Here is a 19,803-nt window from a genome sequence, read left to right as displayed (position 1 = left end):
AGAACTTCAATCAATCAACTCCATTCTAGCCAGTGGCTGACCCCTTTTTGCAACCGTGGCAAGTGTCCCCAGTCAAGGACAGTTGAGGTCTGTTGCTGCACCCACAGTATTCTCAGTGGAAAAGTAAGACAATCTGCAGGTTAAGTGCAATGAACTTCAAACAAGCTCTAACTCCATTGCTTTCTCTACCACCGGAAGATGGGCACAAGGATGCAAATCCATGAGAATAATGTAATTTTAGGCCAGACTTGTAAACTGATATTTCATGGACAGAACAGAGTCTTTAGTCCTTTTCTTTTAATGAAAATTCAATGGGTTGGAGAATTCATACAAGCCTCTAAGTTTCTGGATTTTCCCCAAACAACAACAAGAATAACAACAACAACAACAAATAAAACAGAAGAACTGGGCCACCCTGGCTCCCTAAGTCTGGGACCAAATGCTGGCTGCTAGAACCCTGTCGTATCAGGTCTCCAGCCTCATCACTGTGTGCCTAGGCTTTCACATGTGACCCTGGTTAACTAACTAGTGTTACCTGGCTAGTGCCTATAGGCACATAGGCCTCTTGGGCCTTGTTTGAGAACTACCCTTAAGCCAATTATAATTCCTTTTAAGATGTATTTGCAGACTTGATTAATAATAAGGAGTCACTTCCAGCCCACTCCATGATGTATGGCCACACATCCATGTACCGTGGCTAAATGGTTGACAACCACTGTCTTTTTTTTTTTTTTAGATTTTATTTATGTATTTGAGAGAGAGCACATAAGAATGGGGGAGCAGGGGGGGAGGGGAGGAGGGAGAGGGAGAAGCAGGTTACCCACTGGGGGCCCGATATGGGACTCGATCCTAGGATCCTGGAATCATGACCTCAGCTGAAGGCAGACGTGAGCTGAAAGCAGACGTTTAACAGACTGAGCCACTCAGGCTCCCGACAGCCACTATCTTAAGGCAAGTCTGGTCCCAGATTTTCCTCGGCACGTGCATATGAGTCTACTCTCTGAACAGGTGGGAATTAGGGCTGCATATACACTGCCTGGTCTATAAACACAGTCACTTATGGCTGGGGTCCTGGCTTTCATGTTTGATAATTATTATTTTTTTAAATAATGCATCTAGCTGCCAAAACGAATAAATGAGAGCTTAACACCTGGGAAAAAGTGAAGCAAACTAAATAATGAATAAATAAATAAATGAGAGCCACTCGCAGACCAATGATGTGAGAGCATGCCACCACATCTCCTGATACGTCCCTAAGAGCTTTACGAGGAAAAAACCCCCGCCTATTCAACCTAAACATTTTAAATCTTTAACAGTAGATACGTGTGTGTGTGTATGTGCGCATGCAATTAATGGTTTTCTATTTAATTTACTTTGAAGTGTGAACATGATTCTGCTTTATCACTTTGCATGATGCCCGTGGGCACTAGGTCATCCGATTCTACCACTGCTGTCACTAGTCCTGAGCCCTCACTTTTTTTAGTACGTCTTATATCTTGTTTTCTTATATTTATCCACTAGATGGAGGTGGCTTGAGCCCTAGAATTTACTAGACACTAAATCTTTTATTTGGAAAGCAGACAGCTCATGAAAAGGAAAATGGTTCACTTCTTTTTCAGGTAAACCTTAATAGATTTTGAAATGGAAGTGTCAAGCTTAATTAAAAGAAAAACTCATATTATGATATGCCATTTAAGCTTCCAGGATGGAGTGCGTATCCTATGGAGGTGAGGAATGTGTGGATCTCCTCATATAAACAATTTTTATACCCTTCATAACTTACATCAGTGACAATGTCAAGGTGGCATAATATACTGCCCTATATAAAACCATTGCTTTGTGAAAGTTACACTGGATTTGATCAGAAAATGATGTCGAATTGTGTGTTGGTGAAAACATTCTTCATCATTCGACAACGGAAAAAAGCCTAGTAGTAAAACTTCTCAGTGTGCTTGCCAAATCCATTAAGAGATAAATCTAATCACACATACAAAAAAGTCAAGAAATAAGCTTTACCTAACTAAAAAATCTGTCTTATGAAATGAGCCATATTTTCCTTTTTACCCAGAGATGGGTTCTGGATAAAGCCCTTTCCATTTGCTCTAATTATGTTAGAACATTATTTATCACACCTGATGTACAAGCTCAAAAATCATTATTAGTCATACCACACCAAGCTCTTTATTACCAGCAATACATGATAAAAGTTTTTAAACAATAGATGTAGGCACGGGATAGCTACTGAATCCCCCTAACTGGGGTGGGTCCAATTTAAGTACAACTTGATGGTTCACACATTTGTATAAGGACCTTGATGAATCCAGATTGAATTTGATGACATTTACAAATATTTGCACTGTTTTATTGGATGGTTGCCTGATTCTGATGTGGTCTTTTCCCCCCTTCTCTCTTCTTCTAGGTCTTTCCAAGGGAGGTTATTGCATGAAGTGATCACTAGGAAATGAACTGACAGACCTGGGCCTCTAGACTCTTTCATTGACTTACAGGCTCTGGTTACAGAACAGGAGAAGCTGTGAGCCCCACATATCATAAATTGTGAGAAGGGTCTGTATGCATGAGTCCATAGAAAAGAGAATATTCTTTTTTCTTCCCATTGGATTTTCATTTAGGACTAATGCTTTTTTTAAAAGGGTATTCCAGGAAACATTCATCTCCTAGAAAAAGCCACATGATCAGGGAATTTGGGGGCAATAATAATGCTTGTAGAATTTTTAATGACAAACATCTCATATTAGTTAATCTTATTTAAGAATGTTAGGAGATTTTATATAAAAATCCAGATTTCTGGTTCTATTGAAAAAAACTGAAGATGTGACAAGGCAGTGAATATGTCCTCACACAGAAATAATTTCTTGCTGTTTCTCATTAGGCAGGGATGTACTGTCCATTTGTCAAGTAACCACCTTACATGTCTGGATTCTGGAAGTTCTTGACTTGGCAACCCATGTTTTAGTCTTTCTTGAAGACATACATCACTTCTGGTGTATTAAAGGCTCTGAAAGTCTCCTCAGTAAATATTTCTGTTTTATTTTATTTAAAAACTTTTTCCCAATGTATTTGATTATGGAAGCTTTTTTCCTCCCCATTTGGGGAAGTACTATTCCAGATAATTCTTTGCATTCATGATTTCAGGTTTTACTCTGAAGTTTACAGGTGAAAGTCAATTGCTAATATATTACTTGGTACATGAATATGGACCATAAATTCAAGGGATTCTGATTTGGTTATATGAATTTTATGCTATCTTCTGGCAAATATTTGTGAAAGTATTTGGAAAGCCTAGATTTTGCAATTAGGATTCCATTTCCATTTCTGGATGCTCTTTATAGGCATTTGAGATACAGAATCAATCTATCTGATTAGAGTATTTACATATTCAATCAGACTTCAAGCTATATTGGTAGACATGAAGGAACCTCTAGATTTTACCTGAGGTTTAGCTTTAAAAATCCACACTAGGGGACCACTTGTGCTGGTGATGTAATAAGAGGCCCTAACAACATGTATTCTAGAGAGAAGGCTTTGGAGAAAAAACAGATATACTTGAAATATGCTAGGTTAAGTAACAGGAATGTATAGTACTATTATGCTATCCCAGGTAGATAATAAATAGATATTTCTTTTCTATAATCATCATCTGAGTAACTTTTAAAAAGAGAAGATGGACAGAAGTTTCTTTTTTAGAAGTGAGCCCCATATGTCTCATCTAAGTGGCCAGTACAGAAACCCAATAATGGGATTTGACATTTCATTTTGTGGGCTAAGAACACAGCAGTTATAGTAATGAATTTCTGATTTTCAAAATACTGGGATTAGAAATACTGGCTGGGATGGCAGCAAAGACCTCATGGAAAAAAATGCTGGCTGACTACAAGTCTCTAAGCAGGGTGTTCTCTGGATTTGGCTAAAGCTGACTCAGGACAAATACATGGCAAATAAAGAGGACAAGTAGGTTTAGAAAGAAGTTATTTACCACTTTAATAGGGCTGTCCAGCATTTGGTCACATAGATCATTCTGAAACCTAATTGCTTTAATGGTCTTCCTGAATCTTCAGATTCAGAAGAGATCTGAATACTCTTGGAAAAAGCAAATCAAACATAGAAAGAGGTGCCGTGATAAGACTTGTGGCTACAGCACTATGTACTTAATGATGCCAGGCTTTGGATTTAATCGGAGGATATTTCTTCAGTCTAGGACAGCTATACCAAGCCTTAAGACATTGTATTTACAGAACTTATTAACACAGGGATCCATATTCTACCATAATTTTGCCAGAGTCTTAATAGCATGGTGGAGTCGCTCCCTCAAGAATCCTCATTGTCTTATCTGTGGAAAAGCTAGTAGTTCTAAAAATATTTTCCTGGAAGAGGTTAGAATGGTTATTATATATCAATTGAATATAAAGTATGGTTATGTAAGCCAGGCTTGCATGCTAATATTGCACGGGTAGAAAGCAATAAAACAGGACGATGTGCTTCCTTGGGCCATCCGGTAGAAACAGAAGGAAGCTCTCGATTCAGTATGGTTATGATGCCTCAGATTCCAGGAGTCCACCTGTAGCTGGCCTTCCAGTGTGAGTGCCATGGTGAAATTTCAAAAGGGGCACATGTCTTCTTCCTTGCCAGTAAAAAAAGAAACTGCGACAAAACAAAACAAAACATCCAAACTCAAAGAGGTACACCAGCCGTCTCAACCTGTGGCATTGTTCATTTCTTGAAGAGAATATATAATATTTCAAAATATTATATATATACATATATTTAAAATGGTACAAAGTAACTATAGATCCAAATTAGAAGATAGTTGATCGTTCTTCGTAATCCCAAAAATTTTCATTGAGAAAACCGTTTTTTTTTTTTTTTTTAAACCCACTTTCCATGGTGCTGCCAAAAGCGCGGGGTCTTCTCACTATAGGATACTTTGTGACACACAGTAAAAGCACTGTGATTATCTGGTAACCAGTCAAAGTGCAAATAAGAAATCCATTTGGCTTGTAATGTGTAAGATGTTTTAAATTCTTAAAATGTATTTTCCGCAGAGGTGATTTTCCTTTGCTACTATAACAAATGCTTCCATTAGGTTCTTGGGTGAATCTGAAACCAAAGAAAGAAAGAAATTTCAGGGAGAAAAGAACAAAATGAAGGCATAAAGAAAGGTGAATAGGCAGAAAATGAGGACATCTTGAATTTATAGTACGTTGCTTCTTTCAAGTGCTCTGAAGCCAAAAATGTTAATCTAGAGCCGTAGTTCTCAAATGGTGATCAAAAAGCACACTGACAGGCCATCGTATTTTTTATCAATTCATTACTTTTATTTTGCCACAGCTGAGGAGATAGACTCTGGAGCATGAATAACCATGACTGGCTTCATGGGCACATGATCTACACAGTTGCACAGAGTCCTGTGCTGAACAGGGCCCCACACTTCATTTAATGACCTGCTATTGCAGTCTTGAAATTATTACTAATTTTTGAACAAGAGGCCTGCGTTTTCATTCTTGCACTGGGCCCTTCGGAATACGTAGTTAGTCCAGTGTGTTTGATGAGAATTTGAACTGAGTAGGTCATTCCGTGGCCTTGTCAAGTTGACCGGCTATAAGATGTTAAAGGGGTGGCATAAGGTAAAGTCACTGCCAAGATTAGAACACATTTTCTTAGGAACACAGGAGACCCTTGCAGGATGAGGAACTCTTCCTCCCAATGACATAGTACTCAAGGGCAACCAAGAGCATACTCCTACCACTACTGGTACCATTTAATATATTTGAATATGGTCCCAAAGACTCTAATGTTCAAAAGGATGCATGCACAGAGAGTCACTGGTTTGGGGCAGAAATGATGATTCTAAGAGAGTTGAAGGTTCTACTTTAGAGTTCTAGGACATAGGCATTTTTCTTCATCATCTCTTAGTTCTTTATAGTCTTAGGAATTGAGTGTTCTGAGTCCAGGCGTGGAGTCCATGAAAAGGTTTCAGGGTTGGGTGGGAACAGTAATAAAAGTTTGCTTTCAAAAGTTGGTTGCGCCCAGGGCAGCATGTATGAGAAATCTTCACACATTTATTTTTTTATCCTCTCCATATGAATAACAGATTCTTCCAAACTTTGGTTTCCTACATTCTAGTAGTGTTTATCACCTTCTGTTTCCACTGTCTTCTTCTTCATCAAAAGGAGGGAGAAAGTGACATTTACAAAACTGAATTGGAATTGCCTTTCTATCGACTTGCCATTCCCACCCCCATGGTACCCCCCAACCTTAGGCCCTACCCTTCATGGAAGAACAGGAGATGGGTCGTATCTACCATCACATCCCTAAAACCTTAATACACTAACTTTAGATAGAAGAGGCTTAAATATATTTGTTGGTTAAAGAAATGAATGAGTTCACTCTAACCCAGGGGCAATTGTAACAGCATAAATTGATTTATTTTTCCTTCTTGCCATTTCCAAATCCACCTCCCCCTGCACTGCTCCATATTCCTACCCTTGTCTCTTAAAGGTAGTTCATGCAAAATGGTCTGGACATCAGGATTGTAAAGGCTTTCATAACACTTCAGACCAGGTGGAAATTTTGAGAGAATTTTGAATGATAAAGCTTGGATATGTCAAAGCTGGTACTTTACACTTCTCTAATATAAAAAGCATTGGCTGATGAGAATGGATGGAGACATGCAGGGTCAGAGTCACTATTAGGAGGATGGGCCCAGGAGGGTGTGGACAAATGAATGTAGCGGATTTGTGTAAAACATCAATTTGACAAGACAGCCATTGTGCTTAGGTATGCAATCGGAGGTCTGCTAACTCACCCTTTTAGGGAAGGCAACTTGACTCCACCTTGTGGAAATCTAACTGTTGATTTTCTCATTAGTCTGAAAGATACTAACGAAGTCGCCTGATACGTTCCCAGGTATTATACCAGATTATGTTCTGCTATTTTAACCTGCTGATTTTTCCTTCCAAGCACCTTTAGTTTTCTCCTCATTTTATTCCCTTCCTCATTATGTCCCCAAACAACGAATGTTCACTTTTTACATGTGAATTTTTACAGCATTGTCAAACAACTTATTTTCTCCAGGGAGAAGTCTACCTTTCTAAATTAAGGCATCATTCCTGAATACACAGAGTATACATTTAGGGCTGAATGCATTGGATACAGCATCCCCAACTTTCTTTTTTTAAAACACATATACCATATTATACCTTATTATTTTGTATATATTAAATATAATATCTATTATAGGGAATTAGCTCATCTGATTTTGGAGATTGGCAAATCCAGAATCTACAGAGCCAATTTTCCAATAGCGTCATCAACTTTCAAACTTATGTTTTTGATATATATGTTTAAAGAAAAGAAATAAACCAACAGGTTTCTAAAACCATAAGAGAAGATCTCTTGTCACTATCAGGATTGGTGAGTCTTGCCACAGACTAACAACAAAGCAATTTAATGAAACAATTGAAGCAATGGTTAAGAGGGAATAGGGTTAAAATTTAGCCTTGACACTTCACCCAGATGTACCAGACTTCTCCCCAGGTGGGTTTCTGTCACCAGCTTTATTGTACCCCTTGCTAGGTTTTGGAAAACTTCTCAAGGGTAACTATTTTCTCTCTGTAAAATGACATTCAGGAAGCTTCCTCTTTTCCTTAGGTTTATTCTCCTCAATCTCCTGAAAGGGAAGCCTGTACCTGATTCTACTTATCTTTTCTCCTTCCTTCTGTACGTTATATTATCACCTAGATCTAATTTTCTCAAGGCTTTCCTTCAGATTGTGGCCCGTTAACCCTGGCTAGTTCCCATTCTGCTGTGTCTGGTCCTTTAAATGAAACATAATTAAAAAACAAATAAAGAAAAAGAAAAAGAAAAAACAAAAAAAATAAATGAAACAATGAATTTCTACTTTCCATCCTCCTTAAAAAAATGAGCATCATGAAAGTCTGAATTAGATCACAGTTTGAAATATCTTTTGTTTATCTACATTTCACAGACTGCTGAGGATTTGGCTTGGGATGATAAGGTTTTGAAAAAAACCTATATAAGGAAAAATGACATCTTGGACTCTATCTTGCAAATTTCTTCATATTGGAGTTACTTTTAAAAATTAACAGTATGAAGGAAACTCTCAGTTGCTATTAACAAGCTGGGCATGTTTCTTCTGTCTTTTTTGATTTTATGTTTTCTTTTCTTTTTTTTTTTCTTCCTGAGAGCACTCTCTTTGAATCAGTCTTACACATAAGAACCAGAGGTGATTTTCTTTATTTTTCTTCTTACTTTAAGAACTTGATTTTTTTTATCCTAAAGATTACTTCTTAGATAAGAACAGAACAATGAAAGCCTATGACTCATAATTAAAGTACATCTGTCTATTAAACTGTTTTTAAAAGTTAAACTGCCAGAGGCAATATTTGAAGTTTTAGGCGTATTTATATACCCTGACAGGGAAAATCACATAGGGCATACTAGAAAAATTAATATAAAACCTATTTTGGAGCACATCGTCTAAGGACTGGTGTTGGCATGTCATTTATACAGAAGGGAAAGCGCCTGTACGTATCAGCTGGACTTAATTGTGCCTTTGTGTTTAAAAGTATGTATTTCACTGTGAATTTCTTTGTAAGGAAGTGGGGAAGAAAATTAAGTAAGTAATAGTGTCTGAGTCCTCTCAAGGTGTAAAAAAGTACAGCTTTTCCTCGTGTTTCCTTTTTCCTTCTCTAAAGACAGTGTGGAGATTTATTAGTTGAGTGATGTATTGCTCACATGACTACAGAGCAATCTCTTGTTTCCTTGATTGAAATGGACACACACATTAGAACAGGTACATCCTCTGCTTTCAAACCAACTGCATGGGCGATTTATTTCTCTTGTACACTCAACTGTCTTGGTTGCATTCAGCCCACCCAGGACAGTAGCAAACACAGTGCGCTCCAGACTCTATTACTGTGATCAGACCTGCACTGTACTTCTGGGAGAACAGAAAATGTCTGGGAGATATTTACAATATGTTTTAAAATACACTCTACAGAGGCCAAATCAAAGAAAGTTACACAGTCATAAAAAGTAGCATTAACATTTCTGTGTTTTGTTTATTTATATTCTGTCTTCCAAAGAGTCTCCTAGTTGGTACCCTTGGAATTTCACATACTTAAATCCTGAAATAATTTGACTTGTATTATTGTTCTTTACTGAGTTTCAGGTCTGGAGGAACCATGAGAGCAGGCTTATGTTCAATAAAAGGAGATCAGTTATCATTTGAAAGAGGAAATGGAGATTTGGCAGAATAAAATATATTAGCAACCTGCTTGAAGTAATGGTGATCAAATTCCAATCATACCGGCCGTGATTCAGAATAGCAGAAAACCAACTTGTGAGGACATCTTCAGACTGTTTGGTGGTATTAGTTTCAGGCAAAATGTAACCAAAGGGAAACCTGAAATCCACTCTCCATCAGTTAATGAAGATGGTTTCTGGAGGTAAATGTCATGAACTGGATTCATTTTCGAATAATCTCTCCTGAGGGTGTTTCTTTAAATTGAAATATGATAATCCATGCTGAGCATCTCAGGTGCATGAAAATACATGTTAACAGGCTAAGATGTTCAGGAACCTCTCCTGGCCATGAGCCAAGGAGGTATAGCCATTTACTGCTCATTGTAGTCAATACGGGCAACTAAATTTGATATGCAAAGAGTCTCTACTTATTTTATATATAAAATATGTTTTATAAGGTATTACGTCTTCTGCATCACAAGGGTGCAAGTATCAGTTTTATTTCTTGAAAAGATAACGCTGAGAAGAAAGATCAACTTAAAACTCACTATACAGGGCTGGGAGTCACAGATGTCCTTTTAAATTTGAGCCACCCTTTTGGAAGCCTACAAGTTCAACATGTTGGAATTTTTAACTAGTAGAGCTTGCTTTCAACAATACCCAATGCATTAAAATACATACACATGTAACAGGGCTCACGGTCACATGATATAGATATGTGTAACCCTACTGGTTGTAAAAATATGAACATAGTTCTGTAGTACATTTGAATAAAGACTTTCTTAAGTGCTCTGAGTGCAACCCCCTCCCCCCATCTTCCCCCCTTTAGGACTCCCACACTTTCCTATGATCTAGTATCTATAGGGTCAATGGCTGGCCTAGCGGGGCCTTTCCTATCTGCCATCACAACACCAATTCTGATGAGTTGGATGGCCTCACTATGCAGGTTATTATATATTTTGAAGATAACTCCTTATTTTACCACAGAAACCAAGGAATGAAAATTCACATCACAAAAACCTTTCACTTCCTTAAAAGACCATCAAATAATTCTTTGAAAGACCTATAGAAAATGGCTGTACTTAAATGCAGTCCTTTTCAGCAAACCATCTGGGTGAATTAAGCAAGACCCTTATTTTATAAGCTCTTTTGAGCACTATAGTTGTTGGCTGAATTATTTGAATAATTACTGTTCCTCTTCCTTTGGCTATGGCAACCCAGCCTTATTTATGAGCCAGTCACAGAAACACTGAACTGCTCACTATGGAAAAATGAAGTACAATCTCTAACTTGAGATTAACCGGTATGAATGGTTAAGAATGTTTTCTGTCAGGGAAAAGGCTTTCTTGTCTCCTGTTCAAACCTTCTCTGGGGGTTGATTATAGAACACAAAGGTAAACAGTATGGTTGGTAACATGCATGAGACATTTGAAAGAAATAAACTTACTCTTGTAGTCTTAATTTTATTGCCTGTAGCGCACATCCATCCGGAATTATCAGGTAGTGTCTTACATTCTTCTCCCTCTAGACAAGGCTCCATCTCACACCACCATTTCCCAATCACTATGGAAGCTGCACAAAACAAGAAACAAGGGTGTTTGCATTCATCCAAACAACTTGGGCATGGGTGCTGTGACCCTCTGGAAGTGTCAATTCTCTTTGAAGCACAGTAGTTTCTCTTTAAGCTTCTATGACTAGCTAAGAATTCTCTCTGAAGAAGAGTAATATTTTCATGTATCAGTCTTACATCACAAATATAATTTTATGCTGCCTGGTTTGATCAAGCAACATTTTGTCAAAAATCTCCTCAGACAATAAAAGATGAAAACATATGGATTGGGGAGACATACTTTTTGGAGGAAATTTTATGTTAGTTTTCACAAACCAAGGACCTGTGCTATTTATTTGCAGGGAAGGGGACAAAAGTATTAACTGCTCTTCAGAATGACAGAGCTATTCCTTCAGAAAGCCCAGTTTATCCACCCAGCGTTAGGGTTTATCCCCCAGCCTAATGCCTTTGAGAAAAAACAAAATGACTGAAAGCATGAAAGAAAACCTGCAAAATAAAAACTAAGAGTAATAATTAATAAAAGTATTTGTTTACAATCAAAGTTATATTTGATGTGAGCTGGGTTTCCTTTTGATGTTTGATGTGATGTGGCTGAAACTTTAGAAAGTTAAGCCTCTGATAAAAAAGCCTTACTTTTCAGGGTAATAGCAGAGATGACCACAACACAAAGCTGGCAACGAATTTAGTGGATCTATTTATAGCACAGACTTGTTTTTGTTTTTGTTCTTACCAAAGAAAAGGTGTACAACTTTTATAGTATTTTGAATGCATGGGAGTTCACAAAAAAGTGGCTAGACTTTTCCATTTTATTTTTGTTTTGATAGTAAGATTTTATAAAATAGTGACTGGATGCACTCCACACAAATCAAGAAGCTCTGCATCTTCCCTAATGCCTTCATGAGAGAAGAATTATTTCTGCCATCCCAAATTCTCAAAATGTCTCCCAGTGTCTCTTTCCAGCACTTTCTGATTGGCTGTTTTCATACTGGACGGGAACCCTAGTTCTGTAGATACTCACCCCTCAGCCCCTTACCCCCCAAAGAAGAGTCCCCACCATGATGCTTCCTCCTCACAAAGACAAAGAGGTCAGATGACATCTGTTAACATCACAGAGGATTCATATTAAAACAGAATGGAGTGATACTCCCCCCTCAGCAAAGTGAAGCAGGAGCACGTTGAAATTCTCCACCCACCGAGCATTAGGCATTCTGTAGAGGGATTACATTGCTAACTTACAAGCAGAATGGTTTAAACATCCGGCCATCCACCTGCATTCAAGTTTTCCTCTTTCTACACTACCCTTACTTTGGACTTTCCCTCCTTTGGAATCCAGTGTATGGATTGCAAACTTTTGATATTATATGCAAAATCATGTCTACTCTATTATCCAGTCAATTTAAGGAATTTTCCAAGGGTAATTTTGCCTCTGTTTGATTCATACCCTATGTGTGGACCAGGCTGAATGACATAAAATAAATCTCCATTGGAATATAGCGTGCAAGTATAGCAAGTAAAATCTTGTAAATGGTCTATCCGTATGCAAAACGATGTGATATTTTGGTAAAACACGGAGTAGTAACAGAAGACACAAATCCTCCACAGGGTACAAAATGATTATGAGAGCTAAGAGTGCTTTTCTTTTCTTTTTTTTTTTTAAAGATTTTTCATTTATTTATTTGACAGAGAGACACAGCGAAAGAGGGAACACAAGCAGGGGGAGTGGGAGAGGGAGAAGCAGGTTCCCTGCTGAGCAGGGAGCCCGATGCGGGGCTTGATCCCAGGACCCTGAGATCATGACCTGAGCTGAAGGCAGACGCTTAACGACTGAGCCACCCAGGCGCCCCGAGTGTTTTTCTTTTCTTTTCTTTTTTAAGATTTATTTATTTACTTGAGAGAGTGGGGGTGGGGGGAGAGGGAGAGAGAGAAAGCACGAGTGTGCAGGTACAAGTGGGGGAGGGGCAGAGGGAAAGAATCTCAAGCAGACTCCCACTGAGCACGGAGCCTGATGTGGGGCTCAATCTCACAACCCAGGAGACCATGACCTGAGCAGAAACCAAGAGTCAGATACTTAACTGACTGAGCCACCCAGGTCCCCCTGGAGTGTTTTTCTTTTCAATAGCAGGGCTCTGTTGATGAGGATGTGGAATAGGGCCATATTCCAGTCATAGGTAAGAGAACTTATTTATGTGAATTAATAGGTGACAATAGTAAATAAGAGATGCATGTATTTTGGCAGCAAGAAAAACACTTGTAGTGTTGAAAGGGGACAAAAATAAATTGTCAGGTTTCCGGTAACATAAGATAAAAGTCAGGGTTTGGCAGTGTTTATCGAGAGCCCACAATCTAAAGCTTCCTTTTGGCCGGCACTCAGTCAGCAACAGGCTGGTGACATTTGCCACACTTGTCCCCTGAAATCCCACCTAATATCTCACGATAGCTGCCCTGAATCGACACCAAGAATGGAAACCCTCTGATTTTAGCTCTGACGGGAAACTGCCTTTCTTGACAGTCTCCCATTTAGCGGTTGTGACTTTTTTTTTTCCACAGAGGCACACAAATAATGAACAACTGGCAGGAAGGTCAGCTTTAGCATCTTTACTTCCTTCGGAAGGACACTGTGCCCTCTTCCTTAGGCTGCTCTCTGCCCTCTCCGAGCTGACCTACTTTGTTGCAAGCTAACAAAACAGTTTCTCTTTCTCTTAAGCGTTAATATCTTCTCAATGACAATGTAGACAATAGGAAAAAGAAGGCATCTCAAAACCCACAGATCACCTTTAATTCCAGGTAGTAAAGGTGCACTGGCTCACAGGGAAAAACAAAAGGCTTTCTAAGAATTAAAACGTCCCCAGACCCGCCTATAATCTCTAAAAATTCATATTACACTTGCTTCTCCTAATTAGAGTTTGATGCTTTGACATTACCCTCTGGTTTATTAGAATCTAGTTCATTATTCCGGTGTTGCTTTTCTAAAGATGCTATTAGGCTGATTTTGCTTCTGATTTATGCATTACACAGTCATTTTAATGTATATCACTTCGTGTCCTAGGTCAAACTATAGTCTTTTTTCCTAATTTTTTTTCATACACTCATATTTCCTGAAAAAACTTTAAGAAAATTCAGAGAGGATTTATAAATTGCTCCCTCTTCTCCCACACTGGAAGCTACCTAAAACCTTCAGATTATTGAAAGAGGAATGATTGATTAGATTTAATACAGAGAGCTAATATGAATGTTACTTAACTGTTTTTATAATTCTTCTTATGAAGATACTTGTAATAAGAAAAATGTAAAAACAAATAATTGTAAATATCTTGAATTATAATGGTCAGTGCAGTAATAAAAATGACAACTGACATTTTTGATGGCCTCTTCTGTGTTAGGTACTTTAAATATATTATCTTAATCTTCATAGCAATCCTAAAGGTGGGGATTATTTTGAATTTATTGTATGGATGAAAAAACTGAAGGCCAGAGGGGTTAAATAACTTTGCCAAGCTTACACTGGTAGGAAGTGTAGGTATTAACACTAAAATGCAGATCTGCCTAATGATGAAATCTATGGTTTGTATCATATTAGTGCAAACTCATTCAAGTTTTGTGTTCAGGATTCACAGAACTCTTAAAAAGCATTTACTGACTGCTGAGTGAATGAATGAATTCTCTCTGGTATATGATTATTGAAAATAAATTTCAAATAAACCCAAAACACTTGAGGCAAACACAAAACATTTAGTTTCTTATAAAATTAAGTTAATGTAAAAAAAATATTTTGGGTAAGAGCCAGTTTATATCACACTTGTTTCTTCCTAGACTGAGCTACATGTTGCTCAATTTTACTACTTACAGTGTTTTGGTAAAAAGTCCCAGTAGTGAACAATTTTTGAAGCCACAAGAAATTTGTGAAGTAGATGACTAACTTCTATGAGGACTTTTTATCCCCTAGAAGAACTGAGTTAATTAAATATCAGCTGCAAAAACCAACCCTCTCTTATCTGTGGTGATTATGAAAGAGGCTCCCTTTTAACCCTGGAGTTCTGGAATTTGCTTTACGAATGTGTCATATTCAGGAAAATATCTGAGCTTCAACTTTTTCAAGAATGTTCATCTTTCCTTGAGAGATTTTTAAAATCACTAAAGCTACCTTAATCATGAGTTTTGATTTCACCCTTATACCAGGTCATGTTGCTACAGAGCAAAGAGAGACTGTCAAAGGAGAATCAAGCCATCTTTCAGTGATAAATCTTAAATAGACCAGAAATCCTTTTTGTTGTTGTTGTTATTACTGTTTACTTTGAGGCATTTTCCCATGTAAAGAGAACAAGGTACTGATAAGCAAAGGACTTAATAAATACAGCACATATGCATTATCTTGTTGGGGAGGTACAGTCCCTGTTCATCATTTCAATAGACAATATTTGGGTCTCAACTCAGTAAAAGTTCTTTGCACACTTTCTGTAGTCAAAGGACTACCCGATTTAGTGAGATGGATAAAATAATGAACATGACATAGTTCTTGCCCTGAGAGCTTATAGCTCAGCTCAGAGTTTCTCAACATGGGCACGATTGGCATTTTGGCATGAATTACTGTAAGGGGGTATAAATGAGCAAAGTGCTTGCTTGGCAGTAAGTACATTATTGTGCTAGAAGAGTAGGCTCACACTGGGGAGTGGAAAGAGAAAATCTTAATAAGATTGTAGAAGTTCTTGAAAGCATGAAGCTCAGGTTTATTTTTCCCCCCTTAAAGAAATGGAAGTCACTGAATATTCTAGATTCTGTGTGCAAATGGAAGACACGATTAACAGGGTGGTTGGGAAAGATGTATTTGGCAGTGATGTTCAAGATGGAAGAAGGAGGAAGCAAGCAGCTGAAATGCTACATAAACATGGCAGCATTTACACAGAAGGGATAGGCATTGATTTTGGTTGCCTACTCCAGAATTGTGAAGAAGGGCAGAGCTGAAAGTGATGTTAGGAACAACTGAGGAAACTATATGGCCAATAACTCAACGACATCAACTGTAACCCTCACTACATTGGTCTAGAATTACTAGCTCATGTACCTGCCTATTCACCAGGCAATGTGCTTCTGGAGTGCAGGGATCCTACTGCATTCATCTTTGAATGGCATGGAGTAACTCAAGACAGGTTTAGAATTTATAAATGAGTGAATTAAAAAAAAAGAAATAGAGAAAAAGAAAAAAAATAGTGCTTATATCAAAAGATTGGGAGAATTTCATGAGAAAGTGCATTCAAAGCACTTAGCAGAGTGTCTGCCATTCAATAAATGTTCAATAAATATTAGCTATTATTATCATTGGCATCATTATTTCTATTACTCTAAAGAATAAAATCACTCCAAAACAGAAAAGGCAATTCTTCACAGAGTGAGAGAGTGAACCATTGTTCTTCAATATTATGCCAAACTCTCAGCTTGCTTCTATGACTTACGAGAGTTTGAGCATAAATTAAATGGCTGAACATCTGATTTCATTCATGTTCCCAGAGTAGGTTATAAGTACATCAATCAAGACAAATTTCTGGGCTCAGTTTTGTGCAACCTGTCATGCAGTTTAGGCAATGGCTGGAACTCCATGAGAGGACTGGGACAGCTCTCCTGCCTTTCTTTATGCACAGGTTGTTGGAACAGCTATTACAATGCTTCTTCAAAGGACCTGTCTGTGACTCCCTCTGTGTTATTGTCTTTATCAAAGTAAACAGAAAGTTAAAAGCATAGAATACTGTGGCCTGCAGTCATTCCAAACTCCCTCCTTCCCGTGAGCCCACATTTAAGGATAGGATCCAGGGTGGAGAAGCATTATGTAATGGTTAAGCTCTAAACTCTTGGATATAGGCTAGAGAGACCTGGATTTGAATGTTAAGCCTACTACTCAGTGATAGTATGGCTTTGGAAAGTTGTTCAGGTCAAGTCTAAGGTTCTTGAGTTATAAATGCAGTTAACAGAAATCACAACTGGTTATAATAAATTTTAGATGAGATCAACATCTTAGTGCAATACATAATAAACTTTATACTCAACATGTGGCAGTTATTCTGTTATTTGTCCATGTGTCCTCTATCCAGCTATGTATGCATCCATCCAATTATCTTCATAGAGAGTTACCGCCTTATCTTTAATGGAAGCTTATACTAATTGTGGGATGCATATATTCAGTTTTTGCTAATTAGACCATATTTATTTATTTGTAGGATCTACAGTATATTTCGGAAACATACATGGAATTAATGATGTGATTGATTAGTATTGCTTTCCTTCTACAAATTCTATTCCAGTGTTTTTCAAACTGGGGCAATTTTATCTTCCTTGAAGGTATTTGAAGACAAAAGTTATCTCTTATTTATTCAAAAGTTATTCATTAACTGCTGTTAATGACATAAATAACTATAAAACAGACACAGTTCCTACCCTAAAGTGGCTTACAGTCTATTGTGGGAGATATACTCTAATTATAATGATGTGATAATATATACAGACAAATTATGAAAAGGATACTGGGGAAACTAACGAGTGGATCTGCTTTGTATTGTCAGACTGAGGGTACTAAGAAGAGCCTTCATTAAACATAGGAATGCTTATATCTTTTCAAATTAGTCTTTTCACTTTCTTTGGGTAAATACCCAGTAGTGGAGTTATTGGATCATATGGTAATTCTATTTTTAATTTTTTGAGGAATCTCCATATTCTTTTCCACAGTGGTTGCACCAATTTACATTCCCACCAACAATGCATGATGGTTCATTTTTCTCCACATTCTCACCAACACGTGTTATTTCTTTGTGTATGTGTGTGTGTGTGTGTGTGTGTGTGTGTGTTTAAGCCATTCTGACAGGTGTGAGGTGATATCTCATTGTGGTTTTGATTTGCATTTCCCTGATGATGAGTGATGTTGAGCATCTTTTCATGTGTCTGTTGGCCATCAGTATGTCTTTTTTGGAAAAATGTCTATTCAGGTCCTCTGCCTATTTGTAAATTGGATTGTTTGTTTTTCTGGTGTTGAGTTGTAGAAATTTTTAATATATTTTGTACATTAACCCTTCATCAGATGTATCATTTGCAAATATCTTCTCTCATTGGTAGCTTGCTTTTTTGTTTTGTTGGTGGAATCATCACTTATAATAGCCAAAATATGGAAGCAATGGAAGTGTCCATCAATAGATGAATGAATAAAGAAGATGTGGTATGTACACACACACACACACACACACACACAGAGGAATATTATACAGCCATAAAAGAGTAAGATCTTGACATGTGCAACAACATAAATGGACCTAGAGGGTATTATGCTAAGTGAAATAAGTCAGACTAAGAAAGACAAATACCGTATGATTTTACTCATATGTGGCATCTAAAAAACAAAACAACTGAATTAAAAAAGAAAAGCAAAAAAGGCAGAATCAGACCTATACGTACAGAAAACAAACTGATGGCTGCCAGAGGGAAGGGAGGTGGGGGATGGGCAAAAGGGGGTGGGAGATACAGGCTTCCAGTTACGGAATGAGTGTTATGGGAATAAAAAACAGGCATAGGGACTATAGTCAATGCTACTGTAATAGCATTGTAAGATGACAGATGGTAGCTACACTTGTGGTGAGTATAGCATAAAGTATATAAAAGTTGAATCACTATGCTGTACACTTAAAACTAATGTAACATTGTGAGTCAACTACTTTATAAGTCAATCAGAGAAAGACATGTATCATATGACCTCACTGATATGAGGAATTCTTAATCTCAGGAAAAAAGGGGGGGGTTGCGGGGGGGGGGGGGGGGGGGGGGGTGGGGTGGCCGGGTGGAAGGCATGGGGGGGGGTATGTGCTATGGTGAGCGCTGTGAATTGCGCAAGACTGTTGAACCACAGATCTGTACCTCTGAAACAAATAATGCAATATATGTTAAGAAAAAAAAAAAGAAGAAGAAGGTAGCAGGAGGGGAAGAATGAAGGGGGCGGAAATCAGAGGGGGAGACGAACCATGAGAGATGAGGGACTCTGAGAAACAAACTGAGAGTTCTAGAGGGGAGCGGGGTGGGAGAATGGGTTAGCCCGGTGATGGGTATTAAAGAGGGTACGCTCTGCATGGAGCACTAGGTGTTATGCACAAACAATGAATCATGGAACCCTACATCAAAAACTAATGATGTAATGTATGGTGATTAACATAACAATAAAAAATTTAAAAAATAAATAAAATTAAAAAAAATCTATGTGGGGGAGAGAGGTAATTGGGTGATGGGCATGAAGGAGGGCACTTGATATGATGAGCACTGGGTGTTATATGCAACCGATGAATCACTAAACTCTACCCCTGACACTAATTATACGTTACATGTTAACTAAATTGAATTTAAATAAAAGGAAAAAAAATCTAAAAAAAATAAAAAAATAAAAAATAAAAAATGTCTTCATTGCTGAGGTAATTTAATAACTAAGTAATCAACAAAATCGTTTCCATAGTAAAGCAAATAAGTATACATATTAGGAGGTAGAAGTCTAACTTCACATGAATTTTAAGATAAAAAACAAAGTATAAATCTTTTGCTTGCCATGGGCTGTTCCAAGCTATCTGATCAGAATGCAGGGGTATAGTTTCTACTGCTTTGAAAAAAGCTGTCTGCTCTGGTGACAGGGAATATTCAGAGAATTTTTGTCAACTCAAGGGAGTGCTCCTAATTCCTGCCAATACTAATATTCTTCTTTGTGCGCTCTATACCAAGGCTGGAGTCCTTGGCTTATCGTGCACTTTCAGTGCATGATAACTCTATCCTTGTGCCCACTTATAAATTAAACACTGCATGTTAGTCTTGCTTTCACTAAATCAGTGGTTTTATTTTAGGATTAAATTCAGCTATATTTTTTCATTTGTTTGTAGACATAATTTTAAATATATGCTTAAGAAGAAACACAAAGAATCATGATTATAAAATAAATT

At 37.6% G+C, this 19,803-nt stretch overlaps 1 protein-coding gene across 2 annotated transcripts in view; it reads right to left on the bottom strand.

Annotated features, from left to right (window-relative positions):
• Positions 1 to 863: 863 nt before the first annotated feature.
• Positions 864 to 19,803, bottom strand: part of TAFA1 (TAFA chemokine like family member 1) — a 520,519-nt gene continuing 501,579 nt past the window's right edge. For both annotated transcript variants that reach the window (XM_032411722.1, XM_032411721.1), the window contains exons 4-5: positions 10,733 to 10,857; positions 864 to 5,115 (exon numbers count right to left, since the gene is read on the bottom strand). In XM_032411722.1, the coding sequence (XP_032267613.1) occupies positions 5,098 to 5,115; positions 10,733 to 10,857 (143 nt within the window). In that variant the 3' untranslated portion in view covers positions 864 to 5,097. The remainder of the gene's footprint in view (positions 5,116 to 10,732; positions 10,858 to 19,803) is intronic.

The sequence above is a fragment of the Phoca vitulina genome, unplaced genomic scaffold (genome assembly GCF_004348235.1).
Source record: "Phoca vitulina isolate PV1807 unplaced genomic scaffold, GSC_HSeal_1.0 scaffold13, whole genome shotgun sequence".
Taxonomy (NCBI): domain Eukaryota; kingdom Metazoa; phylum Chordata; class Mammalia; order Carnivora; family Phocidae; genus Phoca; species Phoca vitulina.
The sequence above is the reverse complement of the archived record's forward strand: the minus strand, read 5'-3'. Positions and strand labels throughout refer to the sequence as shown.